The sequence below is a fragment of the Mustela nivalis genome (genome assembly GCF_964662115.1).
Source record: "Mustela nivalis genome assembly, chromosome: 2".
NCBI lineage: Eukaryota > Metazoa > Chordata > Mammalia > Carnivora > Mustelidae > Mustela > Mustela nivalis.
This window is the reverse complement of record NC_139021.1, coordinates 131605936-131628010: the sequence shown is the minus strand read 5'-3', so window position 1 is coordinate 131628010 and position 22075 is coordinate 131605936. Positions and strand designations below refer to the sequence as shown.

Sequence of the window (22075 nt, the reverse complement as noted above, 5' to 3'; positions counted from 1 at the left end):
CAGCTGGAACAGGTGGGCTGCTGGAGGGGCTGGAGGCAATGGGTGGGGTGGGATCAGTGGGACTTGGTGGTGGGTGGGATGTAGAAGGAAAAGCCTGGGTTCCAGCCCAAGTGCAAGCCTGTGTGGTGGCGGCGGCCCCATTCCCTGGGACTGGGGATGGGACTGGGGATGTTGGCTATGGGCCAGGTTTGGCTTCAGTGGTGTGTGCTTCGAGGACAGGCGACCTGTACCACGTCCTGGGGCAGATGTCACGGAGGCTGCCTGGTGTGGTGTGTACGTGAGTTTGAAGGTTCTTCCTGCCTGAAAACCCACCGAGTCTCCTCTCAGTGTATAAGAGGCTCATGCTGAGTTTTGCTATCAAATACCTGTAGAATCTAAATCAAATGGTCAGTGATCACAGCCCAAGAGAAACCTTCACAGGTGTATACCTCCTGGTCTGTTTTCACTTCCCATCTGAAGACACATTACTTGTCCCAGTAGGTGGTTGCGCCCGGATTCCACACTAAGCACACATTAGGCATTCTGTTAGCATGGTAGCCAAACAGCAGAGAGAAGGAGCAAGGAGAGAAGGATGGAAGGAGCTGCGGGGATGCGGTAGCAGGCCTGGAGGGGTTAAGAGTCCGTCATGTAGAAACAGAACAAAGCTGTCAGAACAGCATAAGCAGATGTGAATGGGACAGGCAGACGAGCAGGTCGCTTTTACTGAAAGACAAGGAGTAGAGCATAATAAGAGACCGGTCAGAGCCCAGGCTTGAGAAACAAATGACCTTATTACTTGAAGGGGGAGTGGGGGGGGGGTGTATGGGCACTAGGGAGCCATGGATGGTTTCTGAGCAGTCAAGTGGAATTGATAGGACCCAGCGATGACGGAGTATGTGGGTGAAGAAGGAGGCATTGATGCTGCCACTGGGTTGGAGCCTGGGAGTCTGGGAGGTCACATGGGACATGAGATGGGACTGCAAAGGCAGAGGAGGCGGTGGGGTGACAGAGGGGGGAGGGAGCTGACAGCACAGGAGCCTGGCCAAGGCAGAAAAGAGAGTGAGTTGGAATCCAATAGGAGGGGCTCATCAGGCTGGCCCTCAGGGATGTGCTTTAAGGATTAGCTAGGAATGACTCAGAATTAACCCATCAATTATTTGCCTATAAAGCAGAGTTTACCTGAAAATGGTATTTCTTTAGTGTAAATGTTCTGCTTAATGACCATCAGCTCAGCAGTTTTTTGCTTTATTAATGGCACCCAGGGACACTTTGGTCTAAATTCTCCCTTTTCTGGGTTAGCTGAGTCTAAAATGAGGAGAACCGCAGGGGAGGACAGCTGTGGGTCTGTTCTGCTGCAGTCCAACAGAGGTGGGGCGGCCCAGTCTAGGATGGAAACTCTGGCCGTAGTCCCTGCCTGTGAAAATGCCCTGAGGCTGTTGGGGAGGGGGGAATCTGCCACCAGGGCAAACAAGGCAAGGCTAGACAAAGAAAGGGCTTCAGGAAAGGTGGACACTGGCTATTACCACCTATGGAAAATAACCAAGCCCAGTGAGGCAGTTCCAACTTGAAAACTAATCCCCAACTTTCGCTGCTGGAAGGGGCTTCTCTGCCCTCAAGCCAACTTCCACATTATTGTTAGTTATTGCTCTAGAATACGAACTGGATGAGGTCAGATCCCTGCTCCCCAACCCTTCTCTGATGCCACATCACCTCCGGAGGACACCAGTATAACAGCTCCCGGGACCTGCACCCACAACAGACATCATCAAACGATTACCATGTCTTCCACCGAGCCTGGATGTAGCCTCCGAATCAGACTATGCACACCCTGGGCAGCCATTACTAATCAATCAATCACCCTCAGGATAGAAACCGTTTCCCTGTCTTAAAGGAGGAGAGCTGGAACTCCTCGGCCTGACTTCTTGCCACCTTTTCCCACCCTCATTTCAGATCACTGCTTCTATGCTCCAAGTTCCTCCAACTGTTGGTCATTCCTAAATATGCTGCCTTTTTCTTCTTCTCAGAGCCTCTGTCCACGCAGGTGCCTCAGCCGGGCATGACGTCTATGCAGACTATTAGCTGCTTCTCTGTTATCCGTTCTTCAGCTTCCAACAGAGACAGACCTACATCAGGGCATATGGCTGCCCCGCCTCCCCGGGGGTTGGTAACCACGTGACTAAGTGCTGGCCATTGGGATACCAGCAGAAGTGATGCGTGTCAGGATTCCCCCCACCCACCCATACCCTGGCTCTTAAGGGTTTGGGCTTATATTCCCCCAGTCTCCTTCCTCTTCCACACTAGCCGGGGATGGCGAGAACAGAACAATGCCACCGTCGTGCCACATGAAGGAGATAGCAAGGCCACCTTCCCAGCGCAACACCACTGTCCTCTGACCCGCTAAGGAAGAGATGTCCCCTCCGCCTCGCTGGAGTCCCTTGAGGTCCGAGCTCTGTTGTTGCGGTGGTAGCTGAGTCTGTACCCTGAGCGGACGCCCTTCCGCCAGCCTCCAGGGCCACCTCCTCAGTGAAGTTCTCTCCGAGTCCCAGGCTCCCCTGGGATCCCTGTCGGGCCGCACACCTCTCATTCGCACACGTGAGCCAGGGGATGGCCATGGTCTCTCCCTCAAGCCAGGCTAGGGCAACTTCTCTCCCGCTCATCCATCCTCCGCACCGCAGCCGGCTAAGGTGCTAATGCACAGACCCCAGCAGGCCACGCCCTCGCCCCCGCTGTTGTAGTCCGAACCTCTGGGACTCCAGGCTCCTCTCTCCGCTCGGAAATGAGGACACTCCGCGGAGCCACCTACTCCTGTGACTCCTTCCGTGTGAAACCCCTCACACTGCCAGCCCCAGAGTGGCGGGCCTGAAGGAGCTGCTTCCTTGCTGGCTGGAGGCTCTATTGTCCTGCTCCCCATTTGTTACTGAGAACGGGGACAAAACGGGAGTTTCCCTAATCTTTGTATTCTTCTTCTCAAGTGGCCTTGGAAGTCTCACGGTGCCTGTATTGGTTCCCAAGGCTCTTCTCCCATCCCACCAGTTTGTATGCTTTAGGAATGGCCAACGCTTACTCCTCTGAACTTGTGGAGGCTGTGACTGTCCTGCCCAGCCCCACCCCTCAGCACCCTGCAGGCCCAGCACAACGGTGGAACTCAGGCCATGTGTCCCAGGAGCAGCAGACCTCAGCGAGGGCATGGCTATTTTGGGACAGGGAGGATCCTGGGAGGATGCTGGCGAAGTCAGAGTTGGAAGGGAAGGAGGTGGGTTTTCTGCCCATGATTATGTGTCCTGAACCCTCTGGAGGCTATCCAGGGGCCCAAGGCTGCCACTAGGAAGAACACACCCACGACCCAGCCTTAGCCCAGCCAGCCGCAGCGGTGGACTGGGGCAGGCACGGGCTCAAGATCTTAGGCTCGGATCCCAGTGGCCACAGAAGGCAGAAAAAAATTGCGTGTTTATGTGTTGTGTCCCAGCAGCCGTGAAAGATCTACATCAGGCAAGATGCAGGGCAGGCTTGAGGTAGGGTGGGGTGGGGTGTGTGGTATGGGAAGGCAGGGTATCAGAAACCAGCCAGAGGGCGAAGGGGGAACACAGGAAAGAATATAATCACTCAGGAAGGTTAGCTGATGATCCTTTACCCGAGATGCATTGAGCATCTACTATGTGCAGGCGTCTAATCAGATGCTGGCAATACAAAAATGATAATGCTTTGACTTTGTGGGTAGCACTTTCCAGTTGTATAAGTTCTTCTGCAAATATCGCGAACCTCAAAGTGGTTCCTAAAGTGGTTTATAAACTCTGACCTTAAGGAAATAATCTGAGAGGCATCATTTGGACCCAAGAGGGAGAAAGGCGTTCCACTCCTGGGTTTGGAGATTTGCTACTATTTTAGAACATCAAAAACCCACTCTGCCTGTTTGGAGTGTTCTAGAAGGTCATCCAACGGGAAGTACGCGGTACTGTTTCTGGCATGCAGCAGGAGCTGGGTTAGGGGCTATGGTGGTGAGCACGATTATTCATGATGGCTCGGCAGCCCCGTGGTGGGCAGCCTTCCGTGTGAAGTAGGTAAGTACACGGTGTGGTGAGAACCCTCAGCTTAGGCAGAAGGGGCAGGTGCAGGGATCCACCCAATGGGACCTAGGCCATCCCAGCAGATGCACTTGACTCCATGCTTCCACGGTCTGAGATGCCTCTCTGTGCAGCCCTTCCAGTCCCTTCCTGCTGCCTCTCCAAGAACCTGGGAGAACATCTTAGTCTTCTTCCAATCTTGTCTCAATTTTAGGTCCTCTGATTAAATTCTCCTGGTGCTACCCACCTGGCTCTGACCTCTAATTTGGACCAAACTGCCCTTTGGGTGATTCTCAAACACTCGGGATACCCCTCCCAGGAGCCCTGTTGCTTTCCTCCCATCTCCTGCTGGTGGCTACTCCCCGCAGAGGACTGGCATCAAGGCTTTTCTGCTCTCCGCTGCGTCCCTCCCTTTCCCTGCCCCAGACCCCAGGGCGCCTACAGACTCCCAGAAGTGAGGCGAGATGAAGCAGTTTGGGAATTGTCCTCCTTCCCGCCACATCCCTCCTTAACTCCCCTCCCCCCCCCCCCCGCCTCCCAGCCTCCCAGCACCTCCTGAGCCAGACTCTCGCAAACACAAAATTGATGCCTATTGGCTAGACACCCACTTGGCGGGTGGACAGGACACATGAAGCCCAAGCAGGATGGAGAGGGAGAAAGTCCAGGCTCTGCCTTATCATAAAAATGCAGCCCATGCCCCCGCCCCCCATACCAGGGCACAGTTTGATAGGATTTCTGTACATCTTTTGAGTCTGAGAGGAATTGAGGAAATAACGGAAACAGTGCTTCCTAGCAGTCAGGATGGGCAGTAAGTACTATTTGAATGGACAGGTTTATCTGAGGCACGTGCCGCCTTAGAAAGCCCGATGCTGCGGGTGCTCTGCCCAGGCCTGGCTACCCTCCCCTCTCCTTCATCCCCTCTCATTAATCTTGGCATTCTTCTCCCAGAAGCTTTCCCAGATGCCAGGATTCAATGTCCTGGGCCCTGCGGGAGGGAGGGAACTTCCCAGGACTCAGACACCCTTTTAATTAACCTGGGCGACCCTCTCCCGACGGGCCAGCTGAATCTCATCATGGCCCCACTGTTTCCCGGGGCAGCACCCTGAACAGGGACTCCCACCCCAGCTCCCTCACTCTTCTGAGGATGTGGGCCCTCTGTTTCCCATATGCTCACCACCTGTTGGCCTCCGTTCCCTGGCCTGGGGGCCCCTGGTAGCCTGTGCCCTGTGGCGGCCCTGCCTGCATCACGTGCCCACAGAGGGTGGCAGGGGGCCTGCCTGGAGCTGGCAGAGGACCTCTGCGATTACTCCAAAGTGTGCCCCCACCTAAATCCTTTTTGGCAGCTTCCTTCCTCACCTCCAAAGAAGGGCAGTTCATTCCAGCTACTCATGGGAACAGTGAGGCTTGCCCATCTGTCACTCTCATAGCTTCATCATAGTGGCCAGCAACGTAGAAAAGTCCTCATGAGCTATAACTTGTCAACATTATTAACGGTGGACAGGGCCATCAAACCCAATGCCCAGCAGGGTGCTCTGGGTGAGACGCAGAGGAAGAGTACTTGAACAGGCATCCTCCCCAGTGACCAGAGAGGAGAGGGCAGGTCAATGGCAAAAGCAAGGTCTGAGTCCAGATGAAGCCCCACATCACACTGCAGCGAACATATGGCACCCTGAGCCGTCCAGCCAAGGCAGGCAAGTTTTACAAGGATGGGCTAATCCATCCATCCTTGTAACATGTTTGACACCTACTGTGTGTCAGGAGTTGGGGGCACGACCGTGAACTTGATGAGCCAGGTCCCCGCCCCCGCCCCCATGGTAACTCGAACGTGGGTGGCCACACACATCATCGTATGGGATTTCACGACCCCACGCGCACCCCCACAGAGGAGCAGACGAATGAATGCTTGAATAACTGAAACCCGCAGAGGGAAGGTGAACATCACAGATTTGGCCATCCCCATCTTTCAAGTGAAAAGCGACGCTCTGAACTGCTGTGGCTACAGCACACCCGTGAAAATGGCCCTGGCGCCTGTCCCCATCCTTGTCCGCTATTCGCAGAGCTCCTTACCTGGTGGGCAGTGGCACCCTGGAGACGTCTTCGGGAGGGCCTCCCGGCGCCTCCGAGAGTGGAACTTCCATTTCTGCAAAAGGAGACAGAGGAGAGGAGTCATGAAAGCGGAAGGCCAAGCCCCGGGAAGGGTCTGCGGCTGGTGGGGACGGAGGGGGAGAAAAGGCCGCCTGGGGGCCGCAGGAGGACTATTCCAGGATCAAAGACTGGCCACGGGCGTCTGCGTAATAAGAAGCAGATGCAGAAGGTCCCATCTAGGGAATCTCGGTGTCTGATGTCTTCGGAGTGCTCTTAAAGAAATTAGCGCCAACCCCAAGGCCCTGTAAACCAGTAGTGGCCTTCCTGCACCCCACCATCATGGGCACAATGACTCGCTTTTCTCGGCTCTCTGCTAATTGTTTCCTGTCTAGGTCTGGGCTCCTGATTGATCCCAGCGTCGGACAGTGACTATTCTTCTGGGGTCCCTCACAGCCAGTCCCAGGCAAGCTGGGCAGGGGTACGGGACAGAGAGCTGAGCAGGCCATGTGCCCCTCTACCGAACCTCTTCTTTGCAAATCATGGAGCCAATCAGGAAGGCTCCAAGGGAGTGGCAACGAGGAGACTGGGACAACTTTCACTCCCCACGGTGACAAATGGGCACATGGCCAGGAGCCCCAGTGCCCGGACTGACTGATTTTCAAAGCGCGGGGCACTGACCCACACAAGGTGGGCCTCACTCGCACAGGGCTGCAAGGGACATGTCAGGGAGAGGCCGCTGAGGTTCGTGCACGGTTCTCATGGGTGGATTCGAGTCCCTGCTGCACCGGGTTCATGGGAGGACTGGAGTGGTCAGGGCTTAGAAGGGAAGGGGACTGACACCTGGGAGGCACACAGTAAATGCTCGCTCTCATGATACTCTGTGTTACAGGTAAGGGCCCTGAGATGGAAGGTGGGGCGGGGTGAGGTGGAGAGACTAACATGGCCAAGGTCAAAGGTGGACAACGGCACCTTGCTCTCTGATGTTAGTGTAGCAGAGAGAGCCTGGTAACTGGTTTTATTTGGTTCCTACAGTAATTTTTCCCCCCCCATTGGATCTGTTTTCCGCAGTCTGAAGTGACTGATTTCACATGAAGACCCGGCCACGGGGGGCCTGTCCCGCTGCTCACAGTTACTGACAATGACCAGAATCCTGAAGTCCCTGCCATATGAAGTGGTTAGGAGGCCAGCTGGCCACCCTGCCATAAACTTCTCCATCACTGGCCTCCTCTCTGGCAGAGTCTGAATTTCTAGTGACACAGACTCCTGACCCTTCCACGGCTCCGTGACAGCCATGAGACGTGGTGCTAGTGAGTTGGTGTGGTGTACCATCCAGGCCTTGCCGACTGGCCTCTATTTCGTTCCCCACTACGATCCCGATGAGAGCCCCGCAGCCATACCTTGTCTCCCTGACCCCATCAGCACAGCTCATTGCACCCTGCTTCTCGTGACTTCCACCCTCCCAACCCAGCACCCCTCCCACCACGCCCCTGTCAAGGGCAGGGTCCTGAGATAAAAGCAAGCAGAAGAGGCCTACAGAGGCTCCCGCCACTGGGCAGCCCAGCCACCTGTGCCTGTGACCGCACCTGCCCTTTCTCTCTGCTCCTCCCCCGAGAGGCCAACTGTCCAGCTGCGCACAGGGCCTTCCCCGCCCGCCTGCATCAGCAGCGGTCCATCCCTGGCTCTCCTCAAGCTCTGTCTTCACTGGAAAGAGCCAGAGAGTGAATATTTTGGGTTGTGGGAGCCACATGATGACACAGCCCCTCAGCTCTACCATCAGAGGTGAGAGGCAGCCACAGAAAACGTGAAAACCCAAGAAGCACGGCTGTGTTCCCATAGAGACATATTTACACAAACAGGCTTCGGGTGGGATGTGGTAGTCACCGATCCACTGTTAACATCGTCGCTGGGCCAAAAAGAAAGGAAAAGAAAACTCCTCTCTGACCAAACTCTCTCCTGAGCAAACTCCTCCTCTCTCTCCTGGAGCACGCCCACCAGGCTCCTACCTGCCCTCTGCCCACGGCTTTTCCCCAGGTCACCAGTGACTTTGGTGCTGCTAATCCCAGGGGACTGTCCTTCTCCTCCCAGCCTGTCACAGGGCTTGCTTCCTTCTCCCTGACACACTCTCTTCACCGGGCTGCCAGGATGACCCTCTCCCAGTGTCCCTCCTGCCACTCTGTGCTCCTTCTGTCTCCTCTGCTGGTTGCTTCTCATCTACGTGGAGGCCACAGGGCCCAGCCTCACTGCCTTCTCTCTGTTCTGGCTCCTGGGGGCCCTCACCCCACCTCATGTCTTCAACACCATCTGTACGTGAGAATGCCCCCCTCCCCGCACCCCTAACACGGATCTTCCTCCAGAACCAGATGCATATATCCAGCAGCTTCCTTGACATCTCCATTGATAGGATCTCAAAATCAGCTCGGCAAAACCGGGCTCCTCACAGTCTGTCCCCGCTTCCCCAGACCTGCCCCTCTGTTGTCTTCCTCGTCCCAGGGAATGGCAACTCCATCTTGCCAGACCCTTGAGATCATCAGTGATGCCCTCTTCTCTCTCACTCCACGCCCATTTGGTCAACAACCCCTGCTCTCTGCTTTCTAGACAAATCCAGGATCTGATGCTTTTCTACCACCTCTTCGTTACATCTAGCTCAAGCCTGGTCCTCTCTGGCCCAGTCATGGTGATAACTTGATGGGTCCCCCTGCTATTGCCCCATAGAGCATTCTCAACACGGCCGCCAGGGGGCCACACAGGCCTCCTAGATGCTCCTGCACATGCCAGGCTTTCTCCTACCTCAGGGCCTTTGAACTTGTGGGCCTGCCTGCCTGGGATAGTCATTTACCGGCTAACCACCCTCTCGCTCTCAGTGAGACCTCCTCTGCCCCCCGCACCCTGCAATGTACTTACATTCCTTCTTCCCTGTTTTATCTTTTTCCTCTGGATTTGTTGGTTCCTTTATCTCTTTTATGGTCTACCTGGATCACAAGAAGGTAAGCTCCACAAGGATATGGGTATTTTGATCTGTTTTATTCATTGCCATATCCCCAGTGCCTGGAACAAGGTCTGTCATATGCTAAGTGCTCAGTAAAGAGTAGTTGCTTACAAACCAGGAGATTTCACAGAAAGATTTGGATTTCCAGTCTCTCTTGAACAACAGAAGGATCTGGTGGATACTGGGCCATGCTGATGACTGGTGCTGAGTGACGGCTGCCCCGGCTGGGTGGGCATGTGCTGCCCAGGTCACCACAGTACCCTCCCCTGGCCAGCTTCGCCTGCTTTGGTCCACCAGCCTGACCCCCTTAGGTATCTGAGTTTGAGACTCCTGGTGGGATATGCCCAGACTGAGGCTCAGGGGTCAGTGGAAAACCTTCTAAGGCCCCAGTCTCCCTGGACAGAACAGCCTTCCCACTACTCCCTTGCTGATGGCCTCCTGGAATGCCCTGCACGACCAGAGCCGAAACAGCACCCGCCTGATCTCTGCAGCTATTAAAATTCCTGTATCAATATCAAAGGGAAAACGCCAGGCGGCTACTCACTCCCCCCAGAGAATGCTGAGAGGCCTGGCCTTGGGTTTTGGGGCCACTCCCTCCCCGCACTTAGTCCCAGCGCACTTAAAGGGCTCAGGCTCTACCTGGGCCTCTGTAATAGGTGTGGGTCCAAGTCATAGTGTGGAGGAATGGAGCCCAGATCCAGCCGGGACCTTGACCTTGGTATCTCTCCTCTGGGGACATCTGTAAAATGGGTCTCTTGCTCCCCAGCCAGGCTCCTCAGTGTTGCTGTGGAAAGTGTCTTGGAAACCACAGAGAACAAACATAGGAATTGTTAAATAAGTTACCATTAATACTAATAGCTACACTTATGGAGCAGTATAGCTCAGGTGCTGTGCTAAGTATTTTGGTGGAAAATGTCATTTAATAGTTCATTTTTGATATCATGAGTGTAGGACTCCTATCAGAATCCCCCTGCCCTTGGAGGTGGCAGTGGGACTCTACTTTGGGTGAGCACAGATGACCTCAGACTCTGCTGAAGAGTCCACTGCACGCAGGGTTGGGCAGGGCGAATGTGGGCCTGCACTACCCTTGGGGGTCCGAGGACCCTGGGGTCCACTCCCGGCTCTCCCGCTGCATATTAAGCAAGAGACACAATCCCTCCAGACTTCGATTTCCTCATCTATAAAACGGGGCTAATCTCAGCTACCCACTGGACTACACAGGACAGACAGAGCGAAAAAAAATGAGATAGGATCAAAAAACAAAAAAAGTTGAGCACCTGCTACACTTGCTTGTTTTTCTTGGTGGCCGGGGGAAGGCCCCTTCTCTCTCGAGCTGGTCCCAGGCCTGTCTCCTCCCATTTACCATGGTGAGGCTGGCCCGGCCCCAGGAGCTGCTGGGTAGTCAAGTCTCCTGCCATGGCCCGGTTCCTGGGAAACTCTGAACCCCTCTTCCCGGAAGAGGGAGGGTGAACAAAGGTCCTTCCTTGCCTGACGCCCTGCCCTGGACCTTGATAACTAGAGGCTGAAAGAAGGAGCTGCCCATTGAAATGAGTGCACTGAGCAAAGCTCCCGTCCTTGAAGCAGCGTTTGATTCCAATGCCTGGCACAGAGTGGTACCCGATGGCCTCTGCTAGAGCCCTTTTCATTACCCCGTGCCATACTGCGGGGCCGGTACCCTGGCGGAGACTGAGCCGGTTTTTTGAGGGAAGGGCCTCGTCTGGCATTTTGACCCACACTTGCACTGAATTAATCACTTTGAGTTCTGTCCCCTAGCACCGGGTGCTAGAAGGACACGGACTTCTGGGCAGCATCTGGATGCATGGAGATGGGAGAGGGAGGGCATTCCGGTGCAGAGCAAAGGCTCCGAGGCAGGACGGAAGCTGTGCGGAGCCAGCCCCTGGGCCCAGTCGCAGGGACGGTCCCACAGATGGGCTTTGTTAAGGGTACAGGCCCATGGGCATCCGCCTGCCCTGGAGCATGGGCAGATCAGCATAGGGAAATCAAAACGGAGGAAACTGAGACGCTCAACCCACATCCACCCAAACGGGACTCGCCCGGTCAGCCTGGGGATGCCAAGAGCGGGTGCTATGGGATGTGCCTGGGGAACGGTCCGCTTCCTCCCTCCACAATTCTCTTTGTGCCACAGACCTGGCATCCAATCACAGACTCCCAGAACCATGATGACATGGGGGCCCTGGGGTCCGTCAGAGGCCACAGGCTGCATCTGCTCTGCTCCCCCCCACCCCCCCGGTTCAGCAGACCCACAGAGTGGTGTTGCTCCAGACTCTGCAGATCAGAAAGGACGGGGGAAGGAGGTGAATGCCCCTGTGGGAGCTTTCCAGCCTTCCCATGAGGAAGTCCTTCCTTTCAGCTCACCTCTGGCCCTGCTGCTGTTTCAGGGAGTCAGGGAACAAGGCCCTGAAACTGTGTGGTTGTGGGTGAAAGCCAGGTGGCCAGGGGGCTGGGACCACAGGTTCAAGGGGCCTGAGGTTGTCTCGGGGCCTGGTGCGGGATGAAGCAGGGTCCCCGACACAGAGCAGGGAGGGTCTGGATGAGAGTGCTGGAAGCCAGGAGACTCTTCCCTCCTTCCCGCCTTGCAGCAGATGGGAGTTGAGCATCTACGTAGAGCAGGGCCATGCAAAGTGCCAGGACATGCAGGAGAATAGACAGGGCTGCCCCATGGCCCTTACTCTCCAGGCAGGGGCACACTGTCTACAAACCACACACACCAAGAAGCAGCAGCCACTGTTGTCAAGCAAGGGGGAGGTGCTCCAGGCTGGTGTGTCATGGGAAAGTGATTGGCAGGGCTGAGTCCTGAGGGTGACCAGCCATTAACCCAGGGGAGGGCCTGGGTACAGGGAAAACGGCTGATACCTGGCACCATCATGGGCTTCTTATGAAACAGGCAGGGCTCCTGCCTTGGTGAATGCATTTAGCGCACCCAGCAACCACCCATGAATGAGGAACCCGGACAGGGAGCGGCAAACTGACTTGCACAATGACAGGCAACCAGGAGGGGCAGAGGTGGGATCCAAACCAGGAAGCCAGGAAGACACTTTCCAGGACTCGGCCATACCAGCCACTGGAGGGCCAGGCACTGCACAAAGTGCTCATTTTACCTTTTTAAATTCTCAAAAAAACACCCAGTAAGAGGGAGATACTCTTTATTATCACCTCCCCATTTTTTTTTAGAGGGACAAGCCAAAGCACAGAGAGGTTAAGCAACTTGCCCAACACCACACAGCCAGGAACTAGCAAAGCTGGTCTTGAACCCAGCAATCTGGCTCCGGGGGCTGTGTTCCCAGCTATGCCACATTACGGCCATGTGGCTGGACTCTGAAAGTGGGGTGGGGGAGGGGAGCCCTAAGGCCAGAGATGCGGGTCGGCGGGGCAAGGGCCCAAGCTCTTCAGGCCTCCTGGACCACATTAAGAAATTTAGTCTCTGGCCTGAAAACAATAGGAAGTTACTGAAGAGCTATAATTAGGGGAATGTGGTGACTGTATTTAGAGCTTTTAAAAGAGCAGCCTGGCTTCTGTGTGGATGTTGAAAGGGACAGGGCAGAATGAACGGGGGCAGGTGCGTTAGGAGGCCCCTGCTACAGCCCAGAAGGCCATGGTAGAAGTAGCCGGCTGGGGAAGGGCACGCAGGGATGGAGAGATGGGGACAGGTCTGCAGGAGGCTGAATGGTACAGGTGGAAGGGTCTGGAGTAGCTGCACCTGGACGCCAGCACCTCCCAAGATGAAGGGGTGCTGGGGAGGGGTGGGATTCCTGCTCAGTTTAGCATGTCGAGTTTGAGGTGCTTTCAAGACATGCTGGAGGGGTGGGGTGGTAAGCGTCAAGAAGAATCTGGCGCTCTGACCAGATGAAAACACATACATGACAGCTGGACTGGTCAGCCGCACAGGTAGTGAGCTCCCTGTCATTGTGGGCATGTAAGCCTGAGAACCAGGGATATTGTGGGGTATTCCTGGTACAGTTCATGGCTCCCTTTCTTCCAACACTCTGATTCTATGGAGTGGGGGAGAAGCTGGAGGTAGCAGGGCCGTCCTCTGATCTCCCATATCTCTGGGTCTCCACCTACCCCTTGGAAATTGCAAAGGCCAGCTCACAGAGACCAAGGCTCTTCCTGGAAGAGCCCCAGCTAATGCCCCTTCAGCCAGCCCCCTTCCTGCATCCTTGTCCCCAGAGGTTCTCCATCCCATCCTGCTCTCCAGGCCACTGAGTCAGAGGGAGACCTTATGCAGAACACCTCCCAGTGACGGCTTAAGAGGGACTTTCTCATAGCATCTGTAGGACAAGAGACAAGGCATGGAGTCCCCTGGATGACAGAACCCCGGGCTCTGCAACGGCCTTCCGGGGGAACATGTGTCCTCTGAGGGCAGCAAGCACTCCCTGCTGGAACCAACAGAGAGGCAGGAGCCTCATGGTGGGAGGGTGGGCTAGACACAGAACAGCTGAGCAAAGGGCCTGGGGCACCCTACGTGGCTGGAGTGGGCAGGGGTAGTGAGGGGAGGAAAAGGCGTTGAAGAAGCAGCAGAGGCCCAAGCTGTGTGGCCTCTAGCAATGCAGGGCTTCAGGAAAGCCCACAAGAGGCCTTAAGAGAGGAGACAGGGGCCCCATGTGCCCTGGAAGGCTGCACCCAGCCTCTCAGGCAGCCAGTTCCTCCCCTTTGTGTGTGGCATGCTCTTGCCCTTTGAAGGGGAGCCCCTGCTGCCAGCAACCCCATCCCCACCCTTTTGGACACAAAGAATTTTCTGCAGGGAGGCCCCCACCCAGGGCAGGGGCATTTGGCATGCAGATGGGAATGGGGGGCAGTCCCCACGGAGCTCCTGCCAGGGTCTGCTGGCAGCACAGAGCACACCCAGGAGAGATGGGGACCCCTGTTGCCACAGCCTCCCCAGGCCCTCCCCAGATCCCAGCCTCAGTTTCCCTCGGAGAAGCCTGCAGACCCCCTTTACTCCCTGAGGACTCAACAAGCAGCTTCTGCAAGGGGTATGATCCCACTAAAAGAGGTGGGAGGATTCCCGAGGCTTCTGAAAACTTCCTTCTGGATGGCAAACCCTCCACTGATTTGATTTTTTCAAAAACAAAACAGGGCAAACGGCAAGCCCCCAAACTCGAATCAATCCCCTTCTTTAAGCCCCCTCGACTTTGGAACTGGGCAGTGAGTGGTGGCCCTTCTATTGACACGTCCTGTGATCCTTGTGAACACCGGCGTGAGCCTCTTGGCATTGCTGGGCACCCGGGGGAGGGCCCTGGGCACAGGCACGGGCACGGGCACAGGGCTATAGCTAGAATCTGTCTCCCACGGGGCTTGTTAAACACCCCCACTGCAAGACCCTCGCCACAGGGATTCACTTCTGGCTTTGGGAACAGGGATCAGCCTTGGTATGCTGTGCTCCCCATGGAGCTGGGCCAGCTCTGTGAGGGTGTGCAGATGCGAGGAGGGGAGAGTGACTTTAAAGAGTTTAGTTGCTGTAGAGGTTCTGCTCCTGCCTTGCTCCAAAAGGATATGCTCGGGCGGCTGCATGGACAGACAGCCAGACACAGATTATACCATAAGGGAGCTGGGAGGTAAGGGGAACGGAGAGAAAGGAAGGGCAGGGTGATCAGTAGGAACTGGGGTTGGGGCTTAGGCAGAAACTTCTGCTGGAAGGATGAGCCCGGGCCACAGGGTGAAACCCAGATTTGGTGCTAACCTTTCCGTGTCCAAGAGATAAGACCCCATCCATCCCTCCTGAGAAGCCAAGCATTCCAGAAACCAAGGCTGGACAATGATTTTCCTAAGGGTCCTCCTCACCAAGGTCTGATATCACAAATTTTCCTGTAAATGTCACTTTATAGCAAAGACAGTAACGCCGGTCTGATGTCAAGTCAGTTCTGTCAATGCCTGCTCTGTGGGAGCCGAACCAGACTGAACCGGTCCCTAGCCCCTGGTCATAGTCAGCTGGCCTAATAGGGTATGGCACTTTATACAGATGGTGTATACTAGCGACTTTAGAGCGTTAGCTCTGGGGCTAGACTTCTTGGGTTCAAGGCCCAGTTCTGCTACTCACTAGCTGTGTGACCTTGGGAAAGTCACTTAACTTCTCTGAGCCTCCATTTTTCTTTTCTGTAAGAATATAAAATAAAATAGAAAATAGAAAAAAATATCGGTATATAATCACTTCAGAGGATTGTTTTGAGAATTAAATGAATCAATAGATGATAGAAATCTTTGGAGAGTGTTCAATGATATTAGGTAGTAATAAAATTTACAGACGTGGTACAGCCCCATCTTTGGTACAGACCTCCTTTGATGCTGAGGGCGGTGGTCATGATTGCAGCTGCTATGAACTGAATGATTTCATTTAATCCCACAACCCCCCTGTAAGGAGGATGTTGGCATCCCCATTTTCCAGATCAGAACCCTGGAGCTCAGGTCACATGACCAGTTAGTGGCAGATGTCCAAGTGACCTCACATGCTGTGGGCTTGCCCACTTGACTTTTTTGCCCAAATGAAAAATGTGCCAGGGAGCCTGGGCAGGTGAAGAGGAAGCTCCTGACCATTGGAGTAGGGGATGGGACGGGATGGACATCCCCAGCTGCCCTGTCTAGGCGGGAACCCAGCCCACTGAGCCACCCCCACTCTCTCAGCCGGCCCCATGGTGCAGCCCTGACTTGGGTGGAGTCCATCCTTTCCTCTCTGCCGGTTGCTGGGAAACACCCACCTCCATCGTGCGCCCCCAGAGCAAAGGCTGAACCTACAGCTGGATCTGGGGTCTGCATGTGGGAGGGGCAGCGACGGAGATGGCTTCCATATCCCCTAGCAGAGGGACCTAAACCAGCAATGAAGTGGTGAGCCAAGTCCTGGGCTAGGCTCAGTAAGGGACCTGGTGACTGTGGGCCCTGCTCCTGGCCGCTGGCTTGGGTGTGTGCAGATGCAGAGATGAGCTATTTAAAGGCAATAAAGAGGAGAATACCCTGTACAACGTGCTTGAGGCCGAGCCACGAGTGGCAAATACATGGGCATTGACTCTAACAGGCAAGGAGTGGCAGTCTGGAGGGCTGTGTTGTGAAGGATTCTGAGGTCCGTCTAGGCTCACGCCATGTCTACATTTTCCTTCTCTGAGCTAGATGTGTGGCATGGCAGCAAGTTCTTCAGGAAGTCAGAGCTGGGAGACAGCCCACGGGGGACTGGAGTGGTCCGGGGAAGGCTTTCCAGAGGGTGCTGGCGCAAGCTGAAAATGATTAGGAGTAAGATGAAAAAGATATCTTTCCGAGAGTGTCAAACTAGGCTTAAGGCAGATGGCATCCTGTCTCAGAGGCTTCGACTTTCCCACCAACTTCCCATGAGGGGTGGCTACTTAATGAGGTTCTCAGTTTGGTTCAGAGCTACCTGCTAGTTTTAAGGGCTTTGGAGAAGCTGTAAAACGTTAACAACTCTCCCAGGCATTATCTGTAATAGATATTGCTCTGTATTTTTCTTTTAACTGAGAGTCAGGAAATGGCTCTTGATCTTGAACACCTAGAGGTGGAAAATACCTTTGACACCCAAAGGATTCTATCACAGGTAGCAGGATGGAGGGTACAGTGACATCAGTCTTCTCATCTGTAAAATGGGGCAATGAGAGCGTCCGCCCCTTAGGGAGGCTGTGAGGATTGGAAGACATATCACGCACAGCATGGGCTGTGGTATGGTATGTACCATATCAACATGAGACACTCCCATCAGGGTGCTGTTAGTTCTATTGTCAAGGGAAGGGGAGTCTGCCTGGCATCCCCCAATGCCCACCTGGAAGGTGGCTGCTGACACCCGGTGCCCCCTCCGCTGCCCTTTGGCCAACAACGTGGATTTGGCTATTCTCCACTCCAGTCCCTTCTCTTTCACAGCACACCCGCTGCCCAGCCCTGGGTGACATCTGATTTCCTCCGTTTGGGACATTCCAGTTCTTTTCTTTACAGCAAGCAAATCAAGCAACAGGCAGCTGGAGCGCTCGTTAAGGGTTCCAGCCCAGGAGAGAGGCACTGATGGGGGAAGAGTGGGGGCCTGAAGCCTGGAAACCACACTGCCAGCTCCCTGCAAGTGGGCTCCCCACCCCCATCCTCTTCTCCCCGCCCTGACCCTCCCCTCCCAGTGGCCAGGCCCATCAGATCCAGGCCTGCTGCTCACATCTGCCTCTGGCCTGCCTCCTTCCAGGCTCCTCTCCCATGGGGTCCCCATGGCCTGGCCTTCCGCCAGCGTCCCAGATTTGGTCTCTGCCCAGCATCCTGCTTTCTCCACTGGGATGGGTGGTGTGCCTTTGCCCCTGGGTTCCTGCCTCTAGGCCACCGAGTAGGCTGTGGGCCTCCCCAGGACTGCCCTGTCTGATGGCCTTCTTTCTTCCTTCAGAGAATGGCCCAGGCCCACCTGCTCCAGGATGACTGTTTGCCCCACATCCTCGGGGGCCCCCTGAGAGCACCCATACTGTTCTGGGAATGGCATGGGGTGCCTGTGCACCCTTTAGAGCAGGAAGCCTCTGCATGTCTACGTCACAGAATCACTCTGTGAACTAAACCACGTCCCAGCTCTCCTCTGCCTTTTCTTCTCACTGGGGGTTCCTCCGGTCAGCCTTTTGCTTCTTGGCCTCTCCCCTTTTTCACTTTTGCCCATGCTCCCACTGGAAGAGCACACGTAGGAAAGGGAAGGCCAAGAGCATAGGGAGGCCTTGAGTTGCTCCAAGACACCTTTGCTGGCCCAGAAGTGCTTTGCTCCTAGAGCAATGCTGTCCCACGGAACTTTCTATGATGATATATACGTTCTATATCCACACTCTCCAATGGGTTGCCATTGGCCTTGCGTGTCTCTTGAGCACTAACCTGAAACAAGGCCACTGTGACAGATAAACTTAATTTTAAGTAGTATTTGATATGAATTTACGAACGGATAATGAGTCACACGTAATTGTATGGGGCAGTGCGACCCTTTGAGTGCCCCTTCATGAAGCCCTGGACTGTAGGCCCCATCTAGGGGATGCCTCCCAAGGCCACCTCCCCACAGAGGGGGCTTCCCACCACCTCCACCCCCAGAACCAGCCCTCCCTCTGGCTCCACGGCCCTTGGCTACCGACCTGTGGCCCCCACGGCAGCCCCCGTCCCCATTCACCCCATTCTGTTCCTGCCTGCAGCCCAGTCCAGGCCCCAGGCCCCTGTGGCCTGTGTCGGCCTCTCGTTTCGCCTTCCTGCTCTGCCTTGCTCTCCATCCCATTCTAGGAGCACAACTGCCCTCCTCAAGCCCTTCCATGGCTCCCCAGTGCTTTCACATAGATCTAACAGTCTCTGAGGCCACTGTTGACCCAGGCACCCTGGCTCTCTGCAGCAGAATCTTCCACCACTCCATTCCCCAAAGCCAACCCCTCCCTCTGGCTTCCAACCTTCAGAAGCTGTTCCCTTTGCCCCCTGGAACAAGGCCCCTCCACTATCCCCTTTGGCCTGGAAGACTCTGATTCACCCTTTAAGACATCACTCAAAAATCACTTTCCCCGGAAGCCACCACCCTCATGTATGTTACATGTTAATACGCTCCCCAGACCTCCTTGGCTCCCATCACATGACGGGGTCACCACCCGGGGCCTTCTTTGTGCCCTATTTGCCTGTGAGTTTAGGAGGGCAGAAGTGTGTCCCCCACAATGCCTGATCCACACCTGGCTCTCAGGAAATATTTGCTGCCTGTCTGACTGCAGATGGACAGGGGAAGGTGGCAGGACATAGCGAAGAGCCCTGGAACTGGGGTCAGGAACTTGAGTTCTACTTCTGGATCTCGCCACGTGACTGGGGTAGCCCCCAGCCCCTCTGTGGGTCTCTATTTCCCCTTCTGTAAGATGGGGTCAGTTCAGATGCTCAGGCAGATGAGAGGTCTAGAAGTCAGTGGCTGCCCCAGAAGCTCCGGTTTGCAGACGAGGAATCAGCATGGCCCATAACAGTGTCGGCCCCCAGGCCCTGCAAGCATGAGACTTGACAGGGCTAAGTCTCAAGGGGAGGAAGCAAGGATCTGGGGCATGCCCTGGCCAGCAGCAGGGGCCCGGGAGGGGAGACAATGGAGAGAGGCACTGAGCAGAGCTCCTGGGGTCAAATGTTTGCCCCTCTGCAGCCAGGGCCCCTTGGTGGCAACGGGGAGTGGGGGGGTAGGGGTGGGGAGGTAGGGGGATGGGGGGGAGCCCTTGCTGCCCTGACACCACCTCCACCACCCAGCCACCCCGGGAACACTCTCAGACAGCTGGCAGAGGCTACTGGCTCATGCTGTTGAGTCCAGACACTTCCCAGAGGACTTGCAGGGGGCCTGGCAGAGTCCTGGATCCTCTGGGTCCTGGCGGGGCATGGGAATGGGCTGCTGGCAGGACTGAGACCACCCGTTCTGCTCTGGTCCTGGGACCTCCCTCTCCTTGAGCCCACCAGAGAGCTGCCTGGGCAACTACCAGCCTTTGCCTGGTAGTAGGACCTGAGAGGAGCCCAGCTGCAAGGCACTGGAGCCTTGTGCCAGAATGGCCACAGCGCTCACCTCAGTTAGAACTGGGTTCCGACGCCAACCATTATAACCAGTTTGCAAGCTCAGAAGGGTGAGGGTATTTGCTGCTCACAGGCTCTAAGCAGCAGAGTGGGGATAAAAACCTCCTCCCTGCTCCTTCCTGTTCCACACCACCTCTGAGTCCCCTCCCAGTTCTTGCTCAGGGAAACCTTCCATGGCCAGCCTGATCCAGAACCTCTTCCCAGACCACCACAGCCCTCACCTGTGGGTCTTTTCCTTCATTTGAACCCCCGATCCCTTGTGCTGTCCAGAGTCTCCTAAGTCACCAGGATTCTCACTCCCACTGGCTAGTTCTTCCTCTGGTGGCACCAGTGAGACCGCATGTCTCTCCTTCCTGGGGAGGGCGAGCTCTCTCCATGTACTCCCATGATTGCTATGGCTAAGAAACACTAATGGCTTTTAACCCACTTAGGTTCAAGGACATTTCAGAAGGGGGCAAATCTCAGCATCCCTTTCCCAGAAAAACACACAAACATAAAATGATGGGGACCAGGGGACCAGGGATAGGAAATGTTGCTTAGAAACAAGAGGGTATAGGCTTATTTGAGTCCAAGGACAGCAGAACCAGGGAAACCACGGCCTGGGGGCAGTGGGCAAGGACCAGGACACCATTCCCTGCAAGGACAGCCCCATCTGTCCCTCTCAGCCCCCTAGATGACTCTCTTCCCTGCTGAACATGGCAATAAAAGTCTGGCAGCAATGATCCTCAAGGGATGGATGCGAGGGCCGCGGGGGCCCAGTCAGCCTCAGCCAGGGCCATCGGGCACACATCCCGCCGCGTGGGCGCTGGACGGCTCACACCGCCCTGGCGGAGTGCCGGGAGAGAGAAGTGGGGCTTGGCAGCCTCCGCGCACCTCCCCGCCCCTTGCCTTCCTCCACCTGCCCCGCGCGCCCTGGCGCTCTCAGTGCGGGACGTGGGGGCGCCCGCCGGGCGCGGGAGCTGAAGGGTCCCGCGCAAGCCGCCAGGGTCCTCCGGACCCTCCGAGTTCCCGCAAGCCCGCGTCCGTCCCCGCCCCCACCCACCGGCAGACAGCCGCTGCGGGACCCGGGCGCACCGCGCGACTCGGAGCAGAGCAAGCGCCCGCCGGTCGAAAGTTCGGAGGCTGCGCGAGGGGGCGCCGCCGGGAGGGATAAAAGCCAGCAACAAAGAGCACAGACCTCATCCAGCAGTTGGTTGACTCGTCCCAAAATAGCCGTCTCCATTTGCTGCTCCCCACGCTCGGCTTCCAGGCGCAGCACCCGGGCCTGCAGCTCCGCGGTCCGAAAGTGGGCGAGTAGACTGAGCGCCAGCGAGCACAGGGCCAGCGCCAGCAGCCCGCAGGACCCCGGGCTCGGCAGCCGCGCGCAGCGCTCCGCCGGCGCCACCGCCAGCGCCACCGCCGCGGGCGCGCTGGGCTCCCCGGGGCCGCGGGCACCGGCTGTTGCCGCTTTGCGGGCGCGCTCCGCTACCATCCCCTCGAGTCTTGAGAACCAATAAATAAATAAATAGAATAAATAAAGGCGAGCGCCGCTGCCCTGAGGCGCCTATCCGAGCTGTGGGCAGGGGGGGGAAATGTCCCTTTCCTTTGCTCCCGGCAGAGGATGGAAAAAGGAGCGGCAGGAGGGGAAAGCCGAAAAAACACCACCAGCGGTAATCGGGGTACACCCAGGTGAGAAGAAAGTTACTTAGAAGAACGTTCCAAGTCCAGAAAAGTTAGGGGAATCTGGACGGCTTTCCTCTCCGCTCCGTTTTTCCCTTCGAGTATCTGCAGAGTCCTGGAGTTGGTTCTGCGCTGTCCGTCCTTCTTGGTGTCTCGCGACTCCTGGGCGAGCCGGTTTCAGTCCCGGGGCGAAGGGGCGCACATGGAGGTCCCCATGGGCAGAGGTGGGTCGTGGCCGCTGCCGAGGAGCTTTGGGGCCGATTCCGGCGCCTCTGTACCTTGACACACTAGCCGCCGCTGAACGGATCGGATGAGCAATCCGTGCTACTTCCCAAACTAATCTCTCCCACCCCCCTCCCTCCTCCTCCTCCTCCTCCTCCTCCCCTTTGCTCCTCCACCTCCTGCGGGGCCGACGGCTTGGATTTATTTATTTATGCAAACTCACCCGGGGTGGGGGGCGTGGTGTGCTGAGCCCGCCGCCCCAACCCGCCCGACCGGGAGCCCCTCTCCCGCGCTCCCTGTCCCCTTTGAAGTGACACTTGGGGTTATTTATAGGCAGGAAGGGGGTGTGGAGTGGAGCGGGACTTTACTTCTCTCCCTTTCTCCGGATTCACATCGAGGGCCCTGTCTGTCTTCCACCGAAGTCATGGGGCTAGGATAACTGCTTTCGGAAAAGTTGGCAAAGGCAGCCTTAAGGATAGTCCAAGGAGACTGGCGGTGTTCTTGTTGGGCACCTGGTTGGATTTCAAGATCTTGAGCAGGACGATCTAAATCCCTT

General features: G+C 56.1%; 1 protein-coding gene across 1 annotated transcript; it reads right to left on the bottom strand.

Annotated features, from left to right (window-relative positions):
* Positions 1-6087: 6087 nt before the first annotated feature.
* LOC309859354 (collagen alpha-1(XIII) chain-like) lies at positions 6088-21661 on the bottom strand (the record flags this gene model as incomplete). The annotated part of the gene is made up of 2 exons (XM_082719992.1): positions 20816-21661; positions 6088-6180 (listed from the first exon to the last, which is right to left on the bottom strand). The coding sequence occupies exons 1-2, from the start codon at positions 21107-21109 to the stop codon at positions 6088-6090; spliced, it is 387 nt and encodes a 128-aa protein (XP_082576118.1). The 5' UTR covers positions 21110-21661.
* Between the last annotated feature and the right edge of the window lie 414 nt (positions 21662-22075).